Here is a 26359-nt window from a genome sequence, read left to right as displayed (position 1 = left end):
GAGCGCGCGGTGATCTTCCAGAACAAATTAACAGAAATGGGTGCTTCCTAATTAAATCAGCCCTCGGCTGGGGTGGTCTGCGCAGCGGCGCGGCTGCGCTCACGCCTCGGCCCCGGTGGGCGGGGGGTGCGCACCTGCCAGTGGGGGACGTGGCCCAGCAGCACCCGGCCCATGCTGGGCGCTTGTCAACCGTCCAGGCCCCACCTGGGAATTCTGACTCGGTGGGTCTGAAGTGGGCACTGGGGCCAAGCTGCCTACCTGAGTCCTTGGTTGGGGGGCTCCTGGGGGTCCGGGCCCGGGGCTGGCCTCCTGGGCTCGGCGAGGACTGCAGGGAGATGAAGGCAGGCAGCTTGGAGAGGCTGCTGGAGCCCGTCGCCGCCGAGGCAGCCTCCTCCTGGAGAGACAGCTCCTCCTGGTCCAAGGACAGGGAGGGGGAGGAGAGCGAGGGGGAGGAGGGCGAGGGGAGGGGGGAGGAGGAGGAGCGGGGGGAGGAGGGCGGCTTGGATGACAGGGGAGAGCCCGAGGCTGCAGCTAACCCCTGTGGGGAGGAGGGAAGGGAGGCCGAGCCAGCAGCCACGGAGGTAGGGGAGCTGGGCGTCTGTCTGGTGGGGCGCTGGGCGGCCGAGGACTTCCTGCGGGAAAGGAAGGGGAGCAGAAGCGTGAGGGTGGGCGGCTGCTCGGCAGGGCTGGGGTCCAGAGGGCGCTAGCCGACCAGCTGTGCAGCACCTGTCCCAGCAGCCACGGGGCATCGCCATCCAGGTCTGAGGCCAGCCCTTGGTCCCAAAGACAGACAGGCTGATGATGACATGGGGCCTCTGGCCTGAGGCAGCGGGGGTGAGCCGGGCCCGCGAGCCCCAGCTGCACACTGACCCTGTCCTCACCTGCCAGTGAGCCCACTCACAGGACAGGTGAGCACAAAGGGGGGCCCCAGCCATGAGCACCACCCAGGGTCCTCCCTTTCCCGGGGAGTGGGAGTGGGGCAGCTGAGAAGCCCCCACCTTCCTCCGTGGGGCAGGGACTGGGCAGTCCCACAGAGGCCGCTCTGGGCCAGGGATGTCCTCAGCTCTGTCCAGCCTGGGGATGTGGGGTAGGGTGCCTTTGGAAGTCACCTGATCCTCAACTTTGAACTGAGGTTTCTTTTTGGGTCTGAAGCCTTAAGAGCTGGGAAGTGCCCTAGAGGCTCCCCCGCAGGGTCCCGAGGGACGGCTTCTGGCCCACCCCCAGAGCTTACACTCGCAGCCCCCGCTGTCCCCGTCACCTGGGTCCGTGGCTGGAGGAGGCCCTGCTCCTGGGGGGCGCACTGCCGGGCTCCGGGGCGGGGGCTGCCCGCCGGCCGAGGCGCGTCTGGCCTCGGTGCAGCAGCTGACACTGGGCGCCGCGGGGGCAGAGGCCCCTACGCGAGAAGTCAGGGCACAGCAGTGTGTGCTTCTTCTTGCACTGGGGGGAGAAGAGGTGCAGCTGGGGAAGCCCGTCAAGGCCCCTGTCCCATGTGGGCGGGCCCTGCCTGCTCTGTCCCCCCCGGGGCTCAGGCCCCCAGGCCAGAGCGGCCTGCACTGCCACCCATCCAAGCCCCTGAGCAATCAGAAGCATGAGGGCCAGCACTGCCCAGCTGGGCCCTGGGCCTGGACAGAAGGCAGGGACCGGGGCTGGCCTGGGGGTCTTGCTCGGCTGGGTTGGGGATTCCTGGGGCACTAATCCCCCCTCCTGACTGCAGAAGATGGGGATGTGGGGGGAGGCTCAATGCCTGGGGGGCCTTACTGCATGGGGTTTAGGCTTCAAGCCCAGGGGTGCCCAGGTCGGCCGAGGCCAGTGCACACCCGATCCACCACACCTGTCATGGTGGCTAATTATACCCAGATTGGGACGCGCCGTCCAGCAGGTGCTCGGGGCAACACGAGGCCTCAGCTCTGCCCACCAGGCCCACAGGGAACCATGAAGCTCTGACCACGGCCTGCCTTTCCTTGGCCCACCCGCTTCCAGGGGCGGGAGCCATCGGGAGTGATTGGGACCAACTCTCCAGGCCTGCTCCGCACCTACTTCCTGCCTGAGGCCCTTCCAGGGGAGGGGTGTTCTGATCTCCACCCGCCCCTGCAGCTGGCTTAGTGGGCATGACCTGGGAGAGTCGGAATGTAGCAACTGCCCCTCATGTTGACCAGGCAACAGGAGAGACACAGTCCTGGACAAGTAGCTCTGCAGAGTCCCTGCCAATCCCACCCAGAACTGAGTTGAAAACCAGCCTGGGCTGCAGCGCTCACAGCCGGCACGGGGGGCCCTGCACTGGCCGAACTGCTTGGAAATATGTGGCTACAGCCTCGAAGCCACTACCTGCCAAGCCTGAAACCTCCCTCCTGGGAGCCGGTCCCCAGAGCCCCAGTCTCGGCCCTGCTCCCAGCACCCAGCATGAAGAGCCTGGCTGAGGACCCCACAGAGTGTGTGCCCATTCCTGGAGCAGAATCTGGGCACCAGCCCCATTCTTGGCCTCACGCCTGCCCCCCAGCAGAGGGAAGCCCCTCACACCAGTGCTTGGGGGCTGGCGTGCAGATGGGAGCAGGCTGGAACTGGCAGAGCCATCTGGGCAGGCTGCAGGACCCCTGAACACCCACGGCACCCCTCTGTCAGCCTGTCCCTGTGGTGGGGCCGCATCCACCCCTGCCCCACAGGAAAGCTAATGCTTGCTCACTTGCTCATTCCCCACGCCCTCCACACCGAGTTGAAGCCTCATGAGGCCCCGCTCTAAGAGCAGGAGAGCCCAGAGGGTGGCGTCTGCTGGGGAGGGAAGGCAACTGGGGGGGGGGTGGAGGGGACAGGAAGGGTCTCCGTGGAGAGGGCCTGGCACCGGACAAGAGAAGCTAGTTCCCTGGATGCCGAGTGCACACAAAGAGGCGGCCAGAGGGACCGGGACCTGAGCTGTCCTGGGCAGTAGCCACAAGCCACGCGGCCACCCTGAGCCTCGGCGGCAGCACACACCCACCACATCAGAGGAGGCCGGGCTCAGCAAGAAGGAAGAACGTAAAAGGCCACAGTTACGTTTCCTCCCTGATTGCATGTGGAAACGTGTGGCAGATTAACTAAAATTCATTTTACCTCTTCTGTTTTTGCTTTTTTAAGGTGGCTACTAGAACACTTAAAATCTCACAGGTGGCTCCCCTCCAGTGGACCTTCCTACTGGGCAGTGCCGGTCTGAGCCGTGACCCTCCTCCCTAGGGCAACCACACAGCCAGAGTTGGACGTAAAGAATGCTCTCGAATCATCCAAGAGCTTTCAAGAAGGTCCAACAATGGTAGACAACTACTCTCAGAAGCATACTGGACACAAACTGAATCTCCAATTCCAAGGGCCTCACATCTTCACGTAGACCAGGCCCTCTGAGGAAAGAGCAAAGTGAAACCCCCAAACGGAAGCCCCAGAAAACCCCCAAACACCTGGAAATTAGCAAAGACACTACTAAATAATCGCCAGGTCGAACAAGAAACAATGGAGAGAAGTCCTCAGGCTCTGTGAGCGGAGCGGGCTGGCTCAGCAGGTGTGAGGGAAACAGCAGAGGAAACTACAAGGTAAGAACAGAAACAAATGAAATAACAAAAGAACAGCAAAAACTGAGAGGGCAAACAGCTGGTTCTTTGAAGGTATTAGTCACCGTGTCTGGTAAGACGAATCAGGAAACAAAGCGGGACACATAAGCGTTAGGAAGGACGAATGTGCCCTGACCGTGGGCGCTGGGGAGAAACAGCCACCAGGGCAACATAACCAACAAAGTTAACGCCAAGGAACCTGAAAACACAGAAGAAACTGACAAATTCTAGAAACATCTGTCAACAAGAGAAACAAAACCCGAGTGAATATTCCTCTGACCGTAAACGCATGTGAATCAGTAGTTCAGAAAGCAAGCAAGCTGCAGCCCAGGGTCTTCCGGAGGTTCCAGTACACGTCCAGTAAGCTGGCCTTGCAGGAAGTGGTCCACGGCCGGGGGCAGAGAGGATGCTCCCCAACTCCGTGCCAGGGCTGCAGCAACCCTGAGAGCAAAACCTGAACAGAGGAGACCACCGAAGAGCACTCGGGCCGTTTTCAGTCACGCCCACACGAGGTGTGAGAGTCCCACAGAGCGTGGGGACATAAGTGCCCAGGGACGAGGCTGGCCTTCCCTCAGGAATGCAAGGTCGGTTGAACGGAGAAGATCAACAAACAAATCAGCACACTGACAGACGACACGGGTGGAATCATACCATCACCTCAACAGACACAAAAAGTGTTTAATAAATTCAGCATTAATTCAAAGGTTAGCAGATTACTGATTGAATGGAACGTCCTTAGTTTAATATAAAGGGTTTCTTTTTTTAAAAAAGATTTATTTATTTATTTTAGAGAAAGTATGAGTGGGGGGAGGGGGGAGGAAGCAGAGGCAGAGGGAGACAAGCAGACTTGGGCCTCGATCCCAGGACCCTGACCTGAGATCACGACCTGAGCCGAAATCAAGAGTCAGACACTCAACCAAGTGAGGCACCAGGTGCCCCAGTATAATGGGTTTCTTAACCTTCCAGAAAGCATCACTCGCAGTGGGGAAAGGTGGGAAGCCCGCTACCATCACTACCTAGCACCGTGCTGGGGCCACAGCTGGGGCAGCGGCAAGAAAAGAGAGAGAAAGTACACATCTAAGCTCAAAGGAGGGGAAACGGCCATTATCTGTAAAAGATACATTTCTGTTTATGTAGCAAACTGGAGAGTCTGTGGATAAACTGTAGCAATCACTAATACAGTTTAGCAAGGTTCCTGGAGACAAAATCAGTATAAAGAATTGCATGTCTATACACCAATGAACAGTGAGAAAATAAAATTTTCAAACACGTTATTTATAATAATAATAAAAATGACAGGAACAAATCTCATGGAGACAAAGAAGAACTTCAGTAAAAGGCATCGAGGGGTGGCCTGGATAAGCAGAGCCAGACGCCCACTCACAGGCAGAAAGCCTCCCTGGAAAGATAGGGACCAGTTCTCACCAAACAGAGACCACGACTCAGGACAATCTCAATCAAATTTCCAACTTTTTAAAAAAGTTACATTGGATCTAAAATATAGTTCTGGAAGGATAAAGTGCAAAAACCGCTGTGAAGAAGAACAAGGTGAACGAATTTATTATTAGGAATTATCATGAAGCTCAAGGAATCCGGCGAGCATGGAACCGGCTCAAGGACATGTACAGAGCAGAGCTGGGAGCCCCGACACAGAGCCATGTCCGTGAGCCCCACGGGAAGTGGCCCTGCCGACGCGAGGTGCTTGGGCAAAATGAAACTGGACCCCAATCTAACATCAGACACTTAGATCAAAGGAGACAGGCCCACGAGTGAAAGGCCAGCCTATGGGGCTTTTGGAAGGCCCTCCCAACTCTTGGAAAGTGGCAGGATTTTTCATACAAGACACAAAGGTGCAAGCTGTAAAGAAAGATTGATAAAATCATTTCCATTAAAATTAAGAACTTCTGTTCTTCAAAAATAACACCACAAAGAAGGGAAAAAATAAACCACAAAGAAGATATTTGCCACTTATATGACTGACAAAAGGCTGATGTCCAGAATAGTTTATGTATCTTTATGTTCATATTTTATACTTTATAAATTCCCTGTGAATCAGCAAGAGAAAACCAACCTAGTGGAACACTGTCCCCACTCTCACCTAAAGAAACCAACAAAATCCTAGGTATTTTTCAGAAGGAAAGGCCCAAAAGGTTTAAACACAGGGAAGGCATTTGGCCTCAATAAGTCCAGTAAAGGCAAATTAAAAAAATACAGTGAACTAACTTTTTGTCCTTCAATCGTTCAAAGAGAAAAAGAGGCTGAATGTCACCAAGTGCTGGCAAGAAAACTGGTCCACAAGTGTGAACGGGCGTACGCCGCCTGAAAACCGCCTCCAGCGTCTACGACAGCAGACTGTCAGCCCCCAGACCGGTGGCCTGCACCTTGCTAAAGACACGTGCTGATGCCCTGTCCCCACAGGCTGTCCGTGGAGCCCAAGATGCCAGCCTGCTCTCCATGAAGCACCAACCAGAGGGGTGAGGCCCCGAGAGGCCGGGACCAACTGCAACGCCCACTTGCGCCTGCCCCTACAGCCCCGGGGGCTCCCGCGGTCCCCACCCCCTACAGCCCCTGGGGCTCCCGCGGTCCCCACCCCCTACAGCCCCGGGGGCTCCCGTGGTCCCCACCCCCTACAGCCCCGGGGGCTCCCGCGGTCCCCACCCCCTACAGCCCCTGGGGCTCCCGCGGTCCCCACCCCCTACAGCCCCTGGGGCTCCCGCGGTCCCCACCCCCTACAGCCCCTGGGGCTCCCGCGGTCCCCACTCCCTACAGCCCCGGGGGCTCCCGCGGTCCCCACTCCCTTCCCAGGGCCCTTTCTCCACTGGCTGCTGGCGCCAGGCCAGCCAGTCCGCCAGGACTCAGGTGGGCTGTCTGCCTGTCCACAGTGCTTTCTCTTCCTCGGCCAGGAACAGGCCCAAATCTTCCATCTAGCTCATCTACGGCAGCCTCCGATGTGGGCGCCACGTAGGGGCCCCTGGCCTTCCCACTCCTCCTGGGTCTCGCCGGCTCATCTCAGGCCAAACAGCAGCCTCCATTGCCACCTGTCCCTCCTGGGGGCCGGGTCCCACTTCTATTGCCGGCAACACCAGCACGGTGGTTCATCAGCATCCCCTGTCCCCAGTGACTCAACAGTCTCCTTCCCACCGTCCCACACCAAAGCTACCCTTTCCGGACCTTGGAGACAGTCTCGGATCCCCCGGCCCCGCCCCATCCCTCCTCTGACTGTGCCCAACCACTCTCCCTCGTAACCTCCCCCCCCCCCCCCCCCCGAGGCATCTACCCTTGTCCACTCCTGCGGTCATTTGGGCCAAGGCCTCATTCAGTCACTCACTCCAAAATGGTAACCAAATCCGATGGGCTGCCCCAGAACAGAAAACGGAAATTAGTGGGAAACCGGGCAGAGCGCAGACAGGGCCTGGAGTCAGGCTGGCAGGAATGCACCCATGCTGCTCTTCTGGTTTTGATGGTTAGCCTGCTACAGGTGGGGGCCGTTCACAGCAGGGGCTGGGGGAGCCGTGTGTGGGGATTCTGCACTAGCTTTGCAACTTTTCAGTGAATCCACAATTATTACAAACAACAAGTTTATTAAACACAATAAATGACGAGCACTGCCCGTGCTGGGCTCTACGTAGCGAATAAGCCCCCAGAGGGGGCAGCAAAGCAGGCAGCAGGGGGCACTGGGCACCACACAGGTGACAACCACAGGAAGGTTCTGTCAGGGACATATGGACCAATGTGGCAGTGGGTCCCCGTACTTCCTTCTGCTGAAGAAGCAACCTGGAAGTGTCCGCAGGTGCAGATAAGGGACAGTCCAGCCAGACACCCCGAAACACTGCGGCCCCACCCCACCCAGGACAGCAAAGACTGGGTGGGGAGACCTGGCCCCTGGCGTCCCTTCCTGCCTCACTGGACTGGTGCCAGAGGAGGCCCTGAAGATGCAGGAATGGGGGGCCCCTTCCCCTCCCAGTCTGGGAAGCCCCAGTGGAGGCTTGGTGGGAAGTAAGTACCACCCACCCGGGAGGAGAAGGGAAACCCTTCTTCAGGCGTCAGTGGAGGCCAAGTGGAGGCCTGGATTTCCACTTGGCAGGGATGAGGCACCACCTCCACTCCTCCTGCACCCATGGTGTCACAGGACACCAGCCAAAACAGAAAGTTTAAATAAGATCCAGATCCTCATAACAGCCAAAATGTCCAGGTTTCAATAAAAAGTGACTCATCATACCAGAAAAAGGTATAGACCTCAAACTGAATGGAATTCCAGACAATCAGTGCTTGGCAGCATGACACAGCAGAGGTGTGGGAGTTCTCTGACAAAAATTTTTAAAGGAGTACCATAAATGTGTTTATTTTATTTTATTTTTTATTTTTAAGATTCTATTTTTAAGTAGTCTCTACACCCAACATGGGGCTCGAACTCACAACCTCAAGATCAGGAGTTTTACGCTCCACCGACTGAGCCTGCCAGGTGCCCCCACAAATGTGTTTCAACAAGCAACTAAAAACATGCTGGAAACAATGAAAACATAGAAAGTCTCAACCAAGAAAAAGAAAATATAAGATAGAACCAAATGGAAATTTTAGAACTGAAAAGTAGAACTGAAATAAAAAAAACTCAGTGTATGGGCTCAACAGCAAAAGGGAGGTACTGAGGAAAGACTCCATGAGCTGGAAGGCAGAATAACAGAAATTAACCAATCTGATTTGACAGAGAGAGAAAACAGATTTTCTAACATGGCGAGTGCCTCAAGGACCTGTGGGAATACCACATTCATGCAATCAGAGCTGTCGAAGGTGAGGAGAAAGAACACAAGAAACGGCTGAAAATGTCCCAAACTTGCCAAAAAACCTAAGCCTACAGATTCAAGAAGTTGAGTGAACCCAAAACAGTAAAAAGCAAAGAAATCCACCAAAAACTGTATCACAGTCAAACTTGTAAAAGCTACAGACCAATCCTCCAAACAGCCAGAGAGAAAGGACACTTTACCTGCAGGGGGGAAAGTTCAAATGACCATGGATTTCTCCTTAAGCACCATCGAGACCAGAGGAGGCGGTATAACATGTGCAAGTACTTTGGGAAGAACTATCAGCTCAGAAGCCCGTATTCAGCAAAAAATATCCTTCAAGAATGTGGGGAAATCCAGAGATTCTCAGAAGAAGGAAAACCACGAGAATTTGTCACCAACAGACCTGCCCTAAAAATGGCTACAGTAAGTTCTCTAAACAGAAAGGAAACGATAAGAGACAAAGCCCTGGAACAACAGAAGGCAGACCAAGATGACCACAACATGGGTAAACATACCAGACTTTCCTTGAGTCTCCTAAATTATGTTTGATTATTGAAGCAAAAACTGCCAGTGTCTGTTGTGGTTTTAAATGTCTGTAGAGGGCAGATGTAGCAGGTACAGACAGGGAAGGGTAAAGGGACATAAAGGAAGGTGAGGTTCCCACACTTCACCTGAACAGGTAAGTGACAACACAGTGATAAGTTATGGGTGTACAACACAATGCTTAGTATGACCACTAAGAAAGCTATAGAAAGAGATACACACTCAAAAGCATGAACAGATAAGTCAAAACAAAATTCTAAAACCGTTCAAATAATGCATAAGACAGAAATGAAAAACAGAAAGAACGAACAAAACACAGAAACTAAGAGAAGTCAAATTGCAGACTTAAGCCCCAACATAGCAATAATTACATTAAGTGTAAATGGTCTAAATATACCAATTAAAAGACAGAGATTGACAAAGTAAATTTTAAAACATGACCCAACTATCTGCTGTCTACAAGAAAGGTACTTAGAATATAGTGCAATAGGTAAGCTGAAAGCCAAAGGATGGAAAGAAGTTGTATCATACAAGGGTGCCTGGGTGGCTCAGTCGTTAAGCGTCTGCCTTCGGCTCAGGTCATGATCCCAGGGTCCTGGGATCGAGCCCCACATCGGGCTCCCTGCTCAGCAGGAAGCCTGCTTCTCCCTCTCCCACTCCCCCTGCTTGTGTTCCCTCTCTCTCACTGTGTCTCTGTCAAATAAATAAATAAAATGTTAAAAAAAAAAGTTATATCATACAAACACTGATCAAAAGAAAGCAGGAGTGGCCACATTAATACCACATAAAGCAGATATCAGAGTAAAGAAAAATACAGCCAGAGAGGTACGTTTTATACTGATAAAAAGGATCAATCCATCAAGAAGACCTAGCAATCCTAAATTTACATGCACAAAATAAGAGCTAGGAAATACATGAAGTAAAAACTGATAGATATGAATGGAGAAAGAAATAAATCCAAAATTATAGGTGGTGACTTAAACACCCCTCTCTCAACAAGTGACTGACCAACTAAACAGAAAATCAGAAAGGATACAGAAGAACTCAAAAATGCCTTTAAACAGCAAAATCTAATCAACATTTATAAAACACTCCGCTTTACTCAAGAGTGGAGTATATATTCTTTTCAAGTGCCCATAGAACATATACCAAGCATATCCTGGGCCATAAAACAAAGCCCAAGAAACTTAAAATAATTAAAATCATACAGAGTATATTCTTCATCATAGACTCAAACTAGAAATCAGTGACAGAAAGATAACAGGAAAATCTCCAAACATTTGGAAACCAAACAATAATCTGTGGATCAAAGAGAAAGTCTCAAAGGAGGGTGCGGGAGACAACAAACAAAAAAACAACCAGAACTAAATGAAAATACATCTCAAAATTTGTAGGACCCAGCTAACTAAATTCATACATAAGAGGAAAAATTTCAAATCCATAGTCTAAACTCCCACCTCAAGACCCTGGGCGGGGGGGGGAGGGGGGGAGAGCAAAATAAACCCAAAGCAACAGAAAGAAACAGTAATGATATGAGCAGAAATTAAAAAAAAAAAAAAAAAAAACAATAAGAGAAAAATCAATGAAACAAAGAGCTGGCCCTTTAAAAAGATCAATAATATTGACAAACCTCTAGCAAAACAAACAAAGATAAAAGTCACAAATTTCCAGTATCAGGAATGAAACAGAGGTCACTACAGACCCTGGAGACATCAGATGGATAATTAGGGCATACTTCAAACAATTCTACACACATAATTTTAACAACGTAGATGAGATGGGCCAATTCCTAGAAATACACAATCTGCCAAAACTGACTCAAGAAGAAAAAGAAACTCTGACTAGCTCTCTATATAGTAAGGAGACTGAATCAGTAATCAGAAACCTACCAATAAAGAGAAGCCCAAGACCAGAGGGCTTCACTGTTGAATTCTACTAAACACGTAAAGAAGAATGAACACCAATTCTTCTCAAATTCTTCCAAAAAACTGAAGCATAAGGAATCCTTCCTAATTCCAAATAGCCAAACAACCTGTGAGGCTAGCCTTACCCTGATACCAAAACCAGACAAAGATACTACAAGAAAAGAAACTATAGATCAAAATTCGTCATAGATATAGATGCAAAAATCATCAAAATACTAGAAAACTGAATTCAGCAATGGGATTTATTCTTAGAATGCAAGAATATTCAACATACAAAAATCCATCAACATAACTGATTCAAGGTGATCAATATGACTGGCCACCTTAACAGAATGAAGGAAGAAGAAAACCACATGATCATCTCAATTAATGAAAAAAAAATCTGACAAGATTCAACACCTTTTATAATAAAAACACCAAATAAACTAGGAATAGAAAGGAACATCCTCAACAAAATAAAAATCATATGTGAAAAGCCCACAGCTAACATCACACTCAATGGTGAAAAACTGAAAGCTTTTCCTCTAAGATGAAGAACAAGACAAGGATGCCCCCTTTTTGCCACTTTTATTCAACATAGTACTAGAAATTCTAGTCAGAGCAATTAGGCTAAATAAATATTAAAAAAAATATATAAAGTCTAAGTTTAAAAGGAAAAAATTATCTCTGTTAGATGACATAATCTTATACATAGAAAACCCTAAAAGAACCCACAAAAAAATTGTTAGAGCTAATATATGCAGTCAGCAAAATTCCAGAATATAAAATCAACACACACACACAAAATCAACTTATTACTACACACTTGCAAAGAACAATCTAAAAAAAAATTTTTTTAAATTTACATTTACAATAACATAAGAAAATATAAGATACTTAGGAATAAATTTAACCAAGGAGGCAAAAGACGTACATACTAAAAACTACAAAACACTGCTGAAAGAAATCAATAAAGGTCTAAATAAAGGGAAAGACATCCCATGTTCATGGACTGGAAGACTTCCTATTATCAAGATGACAATACCACCCAGAGTGACCTACAGATTCAGTGCAATCCCTACCAAAATCCCAAAGGCCCCTACCCCTGGTTTTGTTTTTTGTTTTTTGTTTTTTTTTTAAGAAAAAGCCCATCCTAAAATTCATATGGAATCTCAAATGACCCTGAATAGTCAAAATAATCTTGGAAAAGAAGAACAAAATTGAGGGATTTACATTTCCTGGTTTCAAAAACTTATTTATAAAGCTATCATAATCAAAATACTTGCTTAAGGACAGACATAGAGACCAGTGAACAGAACACAGCACCCAGAAACGAACCACCATATGTATGGTGGACGGGCTTTCAAGAAAGGAGCCATGACCATTCAGTGGGGTAAGCGCAGCCCTTCAGCAAATGGTGTTGGGCAAACTGTCTGCCCACATACAGGAGACTGGCGCTGGGCCCTCATCTCATACCACATACGAAAACTGACTCAAAATGGACCAAAGACCTAAACTTAAGAACTGAAACTATTAAACTCTTACAAGAAAACAAAGGGAAAAGCTTCGCTGACATTGGGTTGGACAAGTATTTCTTGGATATAACACCCAAAGCACATGCAATAGAAAAAAAGAGAAAAATTATACTTAATGAGAAACTCTCATGCATCAAAGTACACTGTCAAGAGAATGAAAAGACAGAATGGGAGGAAAGAGTCATACATCGTATCCTGACAAGGGTTTAATTTCCAGGACACATAAAAGAAGTCTTATGACTCAGGGGCACCTGGGTGGCTCAGCTGGTTAAGTGTCTGACTTCAGCTCAGGTCATGATCTCAGGGTCCCTATTGGGCTCCTTGCTCAGTGGGGAGTCTGCTCCTCCCTCTCCCTCTGCCTGCCGCTCTGCCTACTTGTTCTCTCTCTCTCTCTCTGTCAAATGAATAAATAAAATCTTAAAAAAAAAAAAAAAGTCTTATGACCCACCAACAAAACACCCCCAAACAACCACATTCAAAAATGGGCAAAGGAGGTGAACAGACATTTGTGCAAAGAAGATGTACCGATGACCAGGGCGCCTGGGTGGCTCAGTCGTTAGGCGTCTGCCTTCGGCTTAGGTCATGGCCCCAGGGTCCTGGGATTGAGCCCCGCATCGGGGTCCCTGCTCCGCGGGAAGCCTGCTGCTCCCTCTCCCACTCCCCCTGCTTGTGTTCCCTCTCTCGCTGTGTCTCTCTCTGTCAAATAAATAAATAAATAAATAAATAAAATCTTAAAAAAAAAATCTTTAAAAAAAAAGATGTACCGATGATCAACAAGGACACGAAAAGGCGCTCCACATCCCTGGTCTTTAGGGAGATGCAAGCTGAAACAACTAGATGCTCACTAGGACGGCTGTTGAAAGAACTGGGGGGAAGGGTCACAAAGCCTCAGCAAGGACGTGAAGAGACCAGAACCCGTATAAGCTATCGGTAGCAACGTAAAAGAGCACAACCATTACGGAAAACAGTTTGGCGGTTCCTCAAAAAGCTCAGCCTAGAATTACCAGGTAGTCCGGCAGTGGCACTCCTGGTTACCCACCCAGAGGCAGCGACAGCAGGCACTCCACGAGAGGCCGACACGACCACGTCCACACAGCAGCATGAGCTACAGACCCAGGAGGGCCAACCCAAGCGCCCACCAGAGTGTGGTCCGCATGTAAATGGGATGTTACTCAGCCTTAAAAGGAGCGAGGGACAAACTACCAGGGGGGTGAGCCGACCACATGCTGGGTGAGAGAAGCCAGACACAAAGGCGCAGACACTGTCTGATTCTACTGCTATTAAATATCTACCAAGAGGCAAGTCCACGGACACAAAATGTAGATTAGCGGTGCCCAGGGTTGAGAAGGGGTCGTGGGGCATTATCCCCGAATGCTTAACGCTTCTGTTTGGGGTGATGAAAAAGTTCTGGAAATAGACAGTGGTGGTAGCCATGCAACACCGTGAGTGCAATTAATACCACTGTGTGGTAGAGACAGAAATGGCAAACGCCGGGCACCTGGGGGGCTCAGTCGGCTGAGTGTCTGCCTTTGGCTCAGGTCATGATCCCAGGGTCCTTGTCGGGCGCCCTGCTCAGCAGGGAGCCTGCTTCTCCCTCTGCCTCTGCCGCTCCCTGCCTTGTGCTCTCTCTCTCTCAAATAAATAAATCTTTAAAAAAGAAAAAGAAATGACAAATTTTACATTATACTTATTTTATCACAATTAAAAAATTTAATAATGTAATATACCAAAAATCATTCTAATGTACGGTTAAACGGGTGAATTGTAGGTTATGGGAATTATAGTTCAATAAAACTTTTTTTTTGTTTTTTTTTTAAGATTTTATTTTTTAAAATTTATTTTCAAAAATTAAAAAAAAAAAGATTTGAGAGAGAGAGTGAGAGAGAAGGAGCAGCGGAGGGGCGCAGTTAGAGAGAAACCTCAAGCAGACTCCCTGCTGAGCAGAGAGCCTGACACAGGGGGCTCCATCCCACGACCCTGAGATCCTGACCAGAGCCAAAATCAAGAGTCAGATGCTCAACTGACTGCGCCACCCAGGCGCCCCCTCAATAAAATGGTTTACACAAAGATAAAGGAACGGCCAACGAACACAGTGTTCAACACCATCAGCTGTCAGGGAGACGCAAAATGAAGCCACAGTGAGAGACCCCGCACCACCAGAGAGGCTGCGGTCCACAGGACAGACACCGACAAGTGCTATCAAGCGCGTGACCTCAGGAAAGCTTCATTCGCTCCTGGCGGCACGGCCACAAGGGAAAGCAGGCAATGAGGCCTGCAGCCACCATGTGGCCCAGTGACTCCACTCCTAGGTGTGTCCACGCAAGGGAAACAAGAGCCTGTGCTCCCAAAAATTCGCACACAAACGTTCACATAGTCCCAAACTGGGGACAAATCAAACGTCCAGACACTGACGAATGAATGAACACAATGTGGTTTCTGCACACAATGGAGCGCCATTCGGCCAGGAAAAGGAACGCAGGCCTGACCTTGATGGCAACACGATGACCCTCAAAACCAGGTTAGAAGAAAGAAGGCAGACAGCAAAGGCTGTGTTGCGGGACTTCCATGTGTGAAACGTCCAGAAAAGACGAGTGTACGGGGATGGCGGTAGGTCGCTACTGTCTGGCTGGGGGGCGCCACGGGCGGGGCTTGACCACAAAGGGAGCAGAGGAGTGTTTGGGGTGAAGGACGTGTTCTAGAGCTGGATGGTGGGGACCGCTGCACAACCCCGCCTGTGCAGCGAACCGGATGACACGGGGGCTGCACCTCCGTAAAGCTGGGCTTCTGAAAACAGGCACCCCAAAGCAGAGAGGAGAGAAGGGGTAGTTTCATATGCAGTTTGGGGGATGGGGCCCACTCTATGGAGGAAACCTAACTGGGGTCCGACTTCACACCACAGCCAACTCAACAACAGCTAACACTTGCCCAAGGCCTGCTCCAAAGACGGCAAAGGAAGTCTTACTCGCCACCATCCCCCTGTGGCGGGGGCCCCCATCAGCCTCATTTTACCAACCAAAAAGCGGAGGCCCCGAGGGGTGAGGTAGCGAGTGCGTGGTGGGCTGCACGCGGTGGTGACGGGGCTGGGCTAGGGTCTGAGCCCCTGCCCGTGACCTTGAAGCCAAAGGGTGATGCCCGGAGGCCACGAGAGCCTGTGAGAGGCAGGACGAGGTAGGGGCAGGAGGGCGGTGGAGGGGCCTTCAGGAACTCCGCCAGCAAGCAGAGCAGCTGGTGCAGGCCGCGCACTGATGTGCAGGGGACGGGCAGCAGGAAGGCTGGCAGGGGCCCCGGCACAGAGAGCGCTGGGTTGCCACGGGTGTGGCGGGCAGACTCCCGCTTTCAACGAGGGGGCAGCCATGGACTGATACCATGCGCACACGGGCACCTCCCAGCTGTGGATGCCGGCGGCCGGCAGCATCTGGTGGAGCCGGAGTGCACCGAGTGCCCGCAGCACACACCGAGGGCCACAGGGGTGCCCAAGCGGGATGGTGACAGTGCACGCTAGGAGCCCGGGCCACAGCCACACACACGCCTCAACCGGGAGAAATGGGTGCCGGGAAAGACAAGGGGGCAGACGAGAATCACCAGGGGCTATGAAAACTAGCAGGTGAGCATGGGGGCCTCCGGAGTCTCCAAGTGTCTCCCTCAAACACGCATTAGCCAGAGAGGGAACAGCATGGGCACCTCGGCGGACACCCGAGGAACACGGCCCCTGCTGGGACGGTGGCGTCCGGGTGCCAGGCCCCCCGAGGTGGCAGGCATCCCACGGGACAGCCAGCCTTGCCCGCAGGTCCCGAGCGGCCGAGGGACAGAGGGGATGCTCCTGAGGGAAGGAGAGGAGACGGGCCGGGGGCCGGGGGGCCGGGGGGCCAGAGGCTGCCCTCGGAGCGGCAGGTCCCACAGGAGCCATGTGGCCCCCGGAGAGGGAAAGGAGCCGAGATTTACTCCCAGCCTAAATTATTCACAAGAAAAGGGAGTGCGCCTCTTTAACAAGCCAGGGCTTTATGAAGCAAGGTTAACAATTTCACTTGATTCAGTGGAATATTATAAACTCTCTGGGGCCCGTTTGAGGACTTGTACATCAGGCACAAGGCGACGACTCAGCACTTTTTATATTATTTAGAGAATAAAATTAACCCTCACCGGCCCAGGCTGCTGCCTCCCCACCCCCGCTGGATCTGGCCTGCTCAGCGCTTTCCCCATATATAATTACAAGCCGCTATCCATCATGTGGCAGCCACGCAGCGCCAACACGCTGAAAGGGACGCAGTAAGCACTTCCACTAATAGAAGCAGAACTTAAATATCACTTTGATATTTTCATTTACATTGGAATATCTTACAATAATCACGCACAGCCTCCGTGGGGGGTCCCGCCCCCGCCCCCCCTCCCACCCCCACCGCCAGGGCTCTGGGCATCCTTCAAGGTGACCCGCTGGCTGCAGGTCAGGTCCCCAGGTCTGCCCAGCCTGGCTGGGCCCAGCCCCTGGAGGCAGAGGACGTGGGGAAGGAGGGCCCCACGGTGTGAAATGGGGGAGGAGGGTGTGTGTCAGGGGCCTCGGGCTGTCCCTGCACTGACCGTGCTCCCCTTGTTCAGGCCCAGCTCCGCTGCCCCGCCCACTGGGGGTCCCCAGGAAGCCCCAGCTCTAGTCTCCCCAGTCGACCGCAGGCCCACGTGGGGATGAGCAGGACGGTAATGAGGAAGGGAAGGAGCCAGTGCGCTCAGCTGCCGGGAAGTCCCCAGCACAGCAGCATTCTTGCTGTCAGACGAGGGCGACAGGAGGCAATGACGCGCCCGTGACAAGCCCGGGCTACCAGCTTGCAGGTGGCCCTCGCAACCCAGTTCCCCCATCCCCTTCACACCAGCCTGCTTCACCCTCACCCTCGTCACCCTGGGGTGATGCGTGCTCCAAGGAAGGCCCTGAGCAGCACGGCTGGCCCCCTACTGGGGGCTAGGTGCTGCCCGCCGCCCACTGCGCCCCTCACCTTTGCGCCCAGTGGGCAGTAGCCTTTGAGAAAGTCCGTGCAGACCTCCGCCTTCCGGGACACGTAGACATGGCTGTAGGGACAGTTGCTGTTGCTGCAAATCCCCTTCAGGAAGTAGGAGCACACGGGCATCTGTGGAGGCGAGGGGACAGGGGTGAGGGCCAGCAGACCCCCATGGCTCCCTTCGGCGCATGGGCCCAGTCCGTCCGGTGCTAGTACAGCCCCGCCTCCTCCAACCCTCCGTCAGGAGCCTGCACCTCACTTTACAGGCAAAACACCTGGACTCAAAGGACCTGCCTGGGGCTCCAAGGCCAGGCGTGAGCCACACAGAGACCCCCCAAGGGAGAAACGACACACCGTGCTGGACAGCAGGAGGGGGGCCATCAGGAGCCACGAGCACCTGGGGCCATGCCAGGTGAGGGCTGCCCACCCCAAAGGGAGACCCCCAGTTTCTCCAGAAGGCAAGGTTGTCTGGGCAGGACACACGTGCCCTCAAACAGCCCAAGTGAAGACATCCCTGCAGGATGGCTGAGCTCCAGATGTTCTGTCACCTGCTCTGGAGATTGCCCGGTTTCCAGACAGTGGGGCCACAGTGGACAGGCCAGGAGGGGTTGGTGTCTGGAGGAGCAGGGGCTGGGGGGTCAGGGGGAGACAGAGCACGGGGGCTTTAGGTAGGGCACAGCCTACAGGGCCCGGAAATTCAGCCGATTTCCCAGCTGCCTGGACACCTGGCAGTGTCCATGGGCTGGTGACCTGATTCTACCCAGGGAAGCCTAGGGATGGACCGTGGGTAGGCAGGGAGATGCCCTGGAGCAGCCCAGAGCTGCACTGACCCCAGGCTGGCACTGTGGAGGCCTGGCTCCAGTGCCCTGGCCGCCAGCAGGTGGACCCAGGGAAGACCTGGGGGCGAAGAAGGGGGACATGGAGTGGGCGGCCTGGGCAGGGCTATGCAGCACAGCAGTCCCTGGCCCTGAGCCTGGGAGACAGAGAGAAATGCAGCCCACTTTCTCCCTGTTGGAGGAAGCTGAGGCCTGAGGGCCGGCAAGGAGGGGTCTCTGATCTTGCCCACCCTGACCTCGGCAGTTGCCATTTTGCCAGGCGACTCCTCTCTGGGGCCCATCCCTGGTCAGCCCCCTGGGGACCTCCCACCTTCCCCAGGCCTGTTACCCCTGCAGGAGCTTCTCTGAGAGCTGGCCTCTCCCACTCTCTCCTGTCAGACCCGCCCCTCACGCACCCCACTGCAGCCCCCTGGTCCCTGGGTGGGTCTACACTGGCGGGCACCCCAGGGCTCGGCTCCTCACACCTCCATACTTAGCTCTGGCCGGCCTGCCAGGGGCCCCGTGCAGGGGCTTCCAGGGCAGGGCAGAGGGGAGGCCAGGGCAGGAATGAGGGAGAAAGCAAAGAAACAAAGGGTGATTTAATGTGCAAGAGTTTATTTTTAATTGTCTTTTAACTGCAGCGCACAGGGGAGAAGGGCTGGCCCGTTCGGGGCTGGCAGTGGTATGGCTGCAAACAATTCCCTTAATGTGGCTTTTGATATAGAGCCCAAATTACCTCTAATAAAAAGGGATAATAAAGCCAACTCTTACACCAAACGGAACTCCTCCTAGCTGTCAGCACGGCCGTTATCGAGAGGGAACTGCATTCTCATTTCAATTAACCTTGTTTGCACCCACCACGTCCACACAAATAACAATAACATTAATTCAGGGCGCGAGTGCGGGCGTCCACACCAGACAGCTCAGAATGTGCACCAGCTTCGGAGCTAGAGCTAATGAACCTGAAACTCGACGTGAATTTCCAAATTGCTCACAACAGAGTTTCGAAGCTCTATTAGGGAGAAAAATGCTGATTCTCTTCAAGTTCCTCAAGGGGAAAAGCTGTTGTAGCGGCAGCCTCGGCCCGATCCCGCCTCCCCTAACCTTGCCGCGGCCCCAGAGTGGGGGGCGGGTGGCAGGCAGCCCAGCCCGCCCGAGCCCTCACCTCCAGGCTCCCGGCACGCTGGTACCCGGGCCCCAGTGCTGCCCCGGCTCTGCCCCTGCGGTGGGCGCCCATGGGAGGGGGTCCCCTGTGCTCATGGTGGCTGAGGGGAGGGGCCTGCGAGACAGGGGCCCGGTGGTGCGCCCACCTGTCCTCTGCTGCCCTTCCAGCACGCCCTGCCTCACCCCACTGTCCCTGGGCACGGGGCAGGGGTGGTCACACAGCCAGCCCGCCCCCCCCACCCCCCACGCCCTGGCCAGGGGAGAACTGGGGGGCGGGGCCTGCAGGGAGGCCGGGTGCCTAGGGGAGCTCACCTTCTCCTTAGACACGTGGTGGGAGAAGGGGCACGTTCCGTCTGTCTTCTTGCAGGTGCCCCGGAGAAACCTGTGCAAAGGAGGGAAGTGGGTCGGAGGCGCCAGGGGCAGGGCGCCCACACGGCCCCCTGAAGCCCCCGCCCCCCGCCCCCCAAGGCCCGGCAGGGCAAAGGGCACCTGGTGCACACGGCCACCTTGTCGGGGTCGTGGATGTAGGGACAGTGCTGGCCGTGGTTGCACCTGCCGAAGCGGTTGTAGTACATGCAGTACTCCTGCTGCTGCTTCCGCCGCCGCTGCCTTGCCTGCCGGACAATGGCCAGGCTGCGCTGGACGGCCCGGCTGTGGACGGGGGTAGAGGTTCGTGAGCCTGAGGGACGCCCCCCCCACCCCGCCCCGCCAACCCGTGAGCCCCACGCCCAACCCTGAGGGACGTACCTGGCCAGGGAGCGGCTGCAGCTGCTGGTAGGGTCCACGCGGCCTGTGGGGAGAGGCCGCGTCACGCCAGGCCCCCAGGCCCCAGGCACTCCCACTGCCCAGCAAGCTGCTCTGCGCAGCCCTGTCAGGGCTCCCACTCTCGGCGCAGGCACTGCTGCCCCCTAAGGGAAACCCCCTGCCCTCCCTTCGGGCTGGGCTGTATACCCTGCTGGGACCCTGCCGGACCCCCACCCGGTGCAGGGCAGCGGCTTGTCCAGGGCCCAGATCTGGCAGTTGGCTGGCAGCCTTGCCTCAACACAGGTGGTCCCAGGACCGGCAGGTGGGAGGGGGGCCTCCCTGCCACCTCCCTCTGCCAGGAGCAGGGCCCAGGGATATGGGACCCGAGTGGGATCCAGGAATGCCCCCTGGCTTCGTCGTAGCCAGTAATGACTTTTCTGTATTGACGGGGTCATACGACAAAAACATCATAGTGAGTACATGGCTGCAAAGCCTGAAGTCCTTGCCCCCAGGCTCTACAGGGACCTATGTGCCGACCTCAGCCTCCACAGGCCCCGGACGAGCACGTCTGGCTCATTGGCCATGGCAGGTACCCATTCCTCAAAACCCTAAGCACAAAGACCAATCAAGTCCTCTCTGAGGTCACTGACTGTGGCCCAAAGGGGATCTGTTCATGAAATGGACAGTAGTCAGAAGAAGGGAACAGGCGACAGGGTGCCCACAGCCAGGGCAGCAGGGGACAAGGGGCAGGGGGGCAATGCTTGTCCTGTGTGAGAAAGGGGAGGGAGTCCAGACGAACGTACACCCTCCTGCCTCCCTTTTAGGCACAAGGTCACCGTCCCCCAGGGCCAGGGTGGGCAGGTCGGGGCCAGAGGCTGCTCAGACAGCCATGGAGGCCCACAGTTCCTCTCTCTCTCTCTCTCTCTCTCTCTCTCTCACACACACACACACACACACACACACGAACCTTCTCAGACCAGATTCAATTTCCCACAGGCAGCTGCTGAAATGGATCTGCTGGTAAGAGGCAGAAGTGACATCACTCAGAAATTCTAGGGACCTGAGGCAATGACAAAGCATCCCAGGCTTAAAAAGGGATGTCCCCAAGCTGCCTGGCCCTGAGCTGCCCCCATCGGAGCTGCATGGGAGGCCCGGGCAGGTGGCCCTCCTGCCACCTGGAGGCCCCTCCCTCGACCTCCCCAGAACGACCTTTGCCAGGTCCCAGGCAGCTTGGTCCCCTCTCCTGAGTTCCAGATCTGGTCACACAAGCATTCTGACACTTTATGCAGCCTGTCCACGTCCAAGCTCCCCCACGCCCCCCAGGCAGACCTTCAGGCACTCTTCACATCTAGCCTGCTGCCGAGTCCCTCTCCGGGCCGCCGCCCTCGGGCCAGTGTCTGCCCCTCTGAGCCTCAGTGTCCTCAAGCTGAGAAGGGGTGGCTCCAGGCCTGAGCAGCGAGACCCCCAGTGGGAAGGAAATGCCCCGCCCGGTGGCCATGGCCCAGGCGGCCGAGACACGAGTGGGGCTCGATTTGGTGCAGGGGGTGGGGGGTGGGCCAGGGAGGAGCGGGGCAGGGCAGCGGCGTCCTGGCTCCCAAGCTGGGGACACTGACCGGGGGTCCATGTCAGAGGCCGGTCCAGGTGGCACGTGGTGCCACACACCTGCCAGCCCGGGGCTGACAGAGTGTCACTGGATTGCAGCCCGTGAGCACGGCTTCCCGGCTGTCACCTGGGCTGCCGGTGCCGTTGTGGCGCCATCTGCTCCCACCAGGGCCCGCTGTCAACATGTGTCTGCCTGTCAGACTTGGGCCCCGGGCCTGGCCTCCGAGGGGGCGGGGCAGGTTCACTCCCCTCGCCCCCCCTCCCCGTTTGCTCTTAAAAAATGCCAGTGTGGGGCTCGCAGTGGGAGGCAGCGTTCAGCTGCTGTGCAGTGTTAAAAAATGCACATAAAGTAGCTGGCTGGAAAAGAGGCCGCAAGGTGCTGAGGGGTGCTACAGGGTTCAGCTGAAAACCCTCGGCAGCCACCGAGCGGGAGGCGCCAAGCCTTCAGAGAGCTTGTGCTGCCCGGGGATCTTCCAAAAATAGACACCGTGAGCTTGGCTCGGGCGGCCCCACCCTGTCCCGCCAGTGCCCGTCAGTCCCTGCCAGGGAGTGCCTCACCCTCCCCAGGCCGGAGAGCCCAAGTCAGGGGCTCTGGGGTCAGAAGGAGCGGCTGGGCAGGTCTGCGGCCCCACGGTGCCCCAGTGGGACTCACCCCTCCCAGGAAATCATGGCCCTGGGCAGAGGGAGCCCCAGGAAGAGGCATCGGGAAGGGAGGAAGGCAGCAGGGTGGTGCCTTGAGTGTGCAGTTCGGGGGCCCTCTCTCGCACCCTCTCATGCTGTTCCGGGTGACTTCCCAGCACACAGGGTGGGGTCAGCAAGTCACAGACGAGGAGACAAGGCACAGGGACCCATGACCTGCCGAGGGGTGTGCCACGGCCAATGAGTAGCAGGGACCACAGATCCGCCCCACTCTGGGGCCTGGGGGCCAGGCCTGTAGCCCAGGCTGGGGGAGGTGGTTCTGGCAGATGGACTTGGGGCTTCTGCTCCACCGTAGGGACTGCGACAGACACCTGGTCCCGTGGAACATGTGTCACAGCCCATAGCTGGGTGCACACAGGGAGAGGTTGCAGGGCCGGGCCCTTTGGTTGGGCAGACCTTGGACCCAGAGGGAAGTCCTCGACCACAGGGCTGGGAGGAGGGTGGGAACGAGGCTCTGCACTTCTTTCCCTGCCACCCACCTCCCCATGGCTCGGATACCCCAACACAGGGGCTGACACTGTCCCAGAGAAGCCCAGCAGCCAGGAGCAGCCAGGAGGAAAAGCCAGGAGGAGAGGAGGCGAGCCCCCGCCCCCAAGGAGGGTCTGGCTGTACTTTCCTGCGGAAGTCAAAGTTCTGCTGACAGCAAAGGAGAAAATTTATTTCTTTAATTATTATTCGTCTAAGGAAGCCGCTGGTCAGTGGGCACTCCCGCAGCTGGGAACACCCCACCTTCCTCACAGCGAGAAGTAGGCCACCCCTATGCGGGTCTGGGAAGCTGAAGCTGGAGGTGGGGGGGTGGTCTCTTGGTGGGCTCTGGCTCTGGCTCTGGCTCATACCTGGGAGAGGCCACCCAACGGTCCGTGTTCCCAATCCCACCTACCTGCCCCAGCCTGCCCTGAAGTTGGGAGGGCTGAGCCCCAGGACTGCCCCCTAGCAGCAAGGAGGAGTGGGGCCTCCTGGGAACCCGCCTGGCCCTGGAGGCCTCTGTCCCCCCTGTACTGCCCGAGGCCAGGAGTCTGGGGGAGGTGGGGCCGGAGGCGCCAGCGGCGCACCTGATAGAAGGGGGAAGGCGCCACTGCGTGGAGGTCAGCACCTGCAGGGGGGCGGGCTTGGCGAGGGGTCCTCCCCAGTGAGACGCGGGACAGCTGCCTGCTCAGGTGCGGTGAGGCCTGTGCTGCGGAGCGGGGAGGGAGTGCCCCACAGCCCCTACCGCGGGCCCCTTTCTCCACCTGCTTTACCGCCCCAAGGTGGCAGCGGCAGCCTGGCTCTCCCAGCAGTTCGGGCTCTCTGCTCTCCTCTCTCGTAACTTCCCCTCAAGCAGCTGCCAAGCAGTTGGCACCCGCCTCTCCCTCTCTGTCTCCGGTGCCGCTCCTCCCACCATGGATTTAAAGGGCCAGGTGGTAGGTATACCCCAAAGGTCCATCCTGCCCACCGGAGATCAGGGTCCATGTGGAGGGGCCCCCGTGCAGCCCAGGACATATGAGCAGCAGGGTCCCGGCAAGGGCCAGGGTGGCCCCAAGCCATAATCCACTTCTGGGTCCCTGCATGTGGACAGTGTGAATGCCAGGACCGCCAACGACATCTGGCCGGGCCAGACCTGACGTGAACACGCAGCGCACAGCAGGCTGGGGCTGACAGAATGGCAGGGTGCTCGAGGGGGTGTGGCCCAGGGACGTGCTTGGCTGAGGAAACGTCAGCAGAATGGGCGCCCCCCCCCCAAGTAAGCTTCATCCAGCTCCCAAAGGAGGACAGCAGGGAACAGAGCCTGGGTCCTGCCCGCCGGGTCGGCTGTGGGGTCAAGGGTGACAGTTGGGGGCAGAAAGGATGATAGATGGGAAAGGCCAGCCAGGGCCTTTCACTAAGGAGGCCCAGGGGGGGCTGGGGCCAGTGGGTATGATCCACAGAGAAGCCTCATCCGTCAGGGCCGAGCAAAACATCACTTTGCAGAGAGGCTGCCCAGAAGCCCTCCATGGCTCCAACCACTCCACAACCAGCCTGCCTAGGGACTGCTCTGCGGAGGACCAACAGCCCTGTGTGGGGCCTCACGGACCATGACCACCGATGCCAGGGGCCTGCTGAGCCCTGGGGGTCAGAGGCTCAGAGTGGGGGTAGGGCTGAGTCTCATGCAGGCCCCGTGAGGAGGCCCAGCCAATGCTCTGGACCCGCTCCTCCACTGGCAAGCTAGCTGAGGCCAAGGTAGAAAGGCCCTTGGATCACACAGCCTAATCCCTCGAGAAAGGGATGGGGAAAATGAGGCACAGAGGCGGCGCACAGCCATGGCCTTTGGGCCCCCAGTGCCTCTCCTAGGGAGCCCAGTGTACCCCGTCTGGAAAAAGGCAGCCAGGCACCCATGCCTCCCTCCCCACAGTCCCACAGATAGAGGCCCTGGGGACACAGCTGGGCAAGGGCTTCCGGGAAGGGGCCCCCCAACCTACAAGATGGCCCCAGCACCCCGCCTCTTCTCCCTCCTGCCCCTTTGGGTGGGCGGGGCAGGGTCTGGGAGCAGCTGGGCCTCTGCAGTCCCCATACTGCCTGCAACCGCACCCTTTTTTTCTAACAGAAAAGGATGGGGGTAAAATTGGACCGAAGCCAAAATATTTTCTAGTTAATTTGTATAATAAGCGAATCCAAAGCATTTCCTTCTCCTCGGCCTGTTTCTCCAGGCCGCGGGGGCGCGCGCGGTGGCGGCGGCTGCCTCCAGACACAGTTGGGAGGCATTGCCAATGAGATTAGGGGGTGCCGCGGCCCCAGGTGTTCACTTGCCAGGGCCGTGTTTACCATACCTGGCTCATCTCCTTTGTCCAGGAGCAAAACACAGAAAATCAGGGCCTGCTCAGCCAAGCGAGAGGCAGTGTGCTCGGGGGGGGGGGGGGGGGCGGGGGGGGCGGGGGGGGGCTTTACCCCGGGGACACAGAGGCCGCAAGCCCTCCCCCTCCATGCCCTGCCTGCTCCAGCTGCCCGTCAGCTTCGACAGGGACAGCCACAGAGGCTCCGTAAGCTCCGAACAGGAATACGGACTCCCCTCCTGGCATGGGCCCCTTTGGGAAGCACTCACTCGCATCTGCTCCATGGGAGCCCCAGGCCTGCCTGCCTCGGGTCACCGGCAAGCCTCTGCCCCCACCCACCACGGACAACGCAGGCTGGGGAGTTAGGGGCCCACCCTCACCTGTGCGCAGGAGGGGCCTGCTGCCGCTGTCGCCGCCGGGCCGGCCGTAGGTCTTAGAGAGCTTGTTGGCCGACACCTTGTACAGGACGCCTCCGATGCGGCGGTAGCCTTTGTTCTGCCACCGAGGAGAGCCGGGCTGGGTCTTCCCAGCCCCGGCAGCGGGGCGCAGGCGGTTCAGCACCAGAGACCTGTGGAGACAGGGAAACCCCGGTGTGTACAGCCCCATGGGCCCACAGTCTGTCCCCTCCCCTCCTCCACACCCCTGCAGGCAGGGGGGACCCTCAACCCCACTAGCCAGGCTGAAAGGGCACGGGTGGGGGACAAGCCTCCCCCTTCCAGCATGTACAGCCCTGGGATGAGACCGTCCGGGCCCTGGCCTTCTGGCAGGGCGTCTGGAGGGAGCTCCACTGCACAGGCAAGTCCCCTGAGGGTCCACACCGTGGCTGGTGGTCGTCACCACTGCCCGGGAACATCGTCCCCCAGATGCTGCCCCAGCACACGCCACCCAGGCCTTTGGGTCAGCAGGCTCTACTCCTGTCCCCTGTTCACCACACGGGAGCCCAGCATGGAGAGTGGGAGGGGACAGCCTCACAGACCCCCATCTGGGCAAGCTGTCTGGGGGGAAGACTGGAGGTGCCTTAAAGTCCTGGGCTGGAAGAGGCCTGGGACAGCCTCTGGGGTTAGCTGAGTGGGTGATCCAGGCCGGAAGGCAGACCTGGGCCTGGACGGCCCCAGTGGCCACCTGCCCACTCCCTCCCTCCAAACTCTCCTCCGACCAGCTCCTGGGCCCTACCCTGGCCAGACCAGAGTGGGTCAGGAGGAGGCCCCAGACGCCCCCACTTCGAGAGA

General features: G+C 56.0%; 1 protein-coding gene across 2 annotated transcripts in view; it reads right to left on the bottom strand.

Annotated features, from left to right (window-relative positions):
* The window catches only part of ZC3H3 (zinc finger CCCH-type containing 3), an 89964-nt gene that overhangs the window by 1736 nt on the left and 61869 nt on the right, over nucleotides 1-26359 (bottom strand). For both annotated transcript variants that reach the window (XM_028093507.2, XM_028093508.2), the window contains exons 5-11: nucleotides 25511-25698; nucleotides 20047-20089; nucleotides 19789-19950; nucleotides 19612-19681; nucleotides 17318-17449; nucleotides 1259-1437; nucleotides 259-632 (exon numbers count right to left, since the gene is read on the bottom strand). In XM_028093507.2, the coding sequence (XP_027949308.2) occupies nucleotides 259-632; nucleotides 1259-1437; nucleotides 17318-17449; nucleotides 19612-19681; nucleotides 19789-19950; nucleotides 20047-20089; nucleotides 25511-25698 (1148 nt within the window). The remainder of the gene's footprint in view (nucleotides 1-258; nucleotides 633-1258; nucleotides 1438-17317; nucleotides 17450-19611; nucleotides 19682-19788; nucleotides 19951-20046; nucleotides 20090-25510; nucleotides 25699-26359) is intronic.

The sequence above is a fragment of the Eumetopias jubatus genome, unplaced genomic scaffold (genome assembly GCF_037043125.1).
Source record: "Eumetopias jubatus isolate StellerSeaLion01/CBP00866 unplaced genomic scaffold, mEumJub1_p1.0 scaffold_4, whole genome shotgun sequence".
In the NCBI taxonomy this organism is placed as follows: domain Eukaryota; kingdom Metazoa; phylum Chordata; class Mammalia; order Carnivora; family Otariidae; genus Eumetopias; species Eumetopias jubatus.
This window is presented reverse-complemented; position numbering and strand designations above follow the sequence as displayed.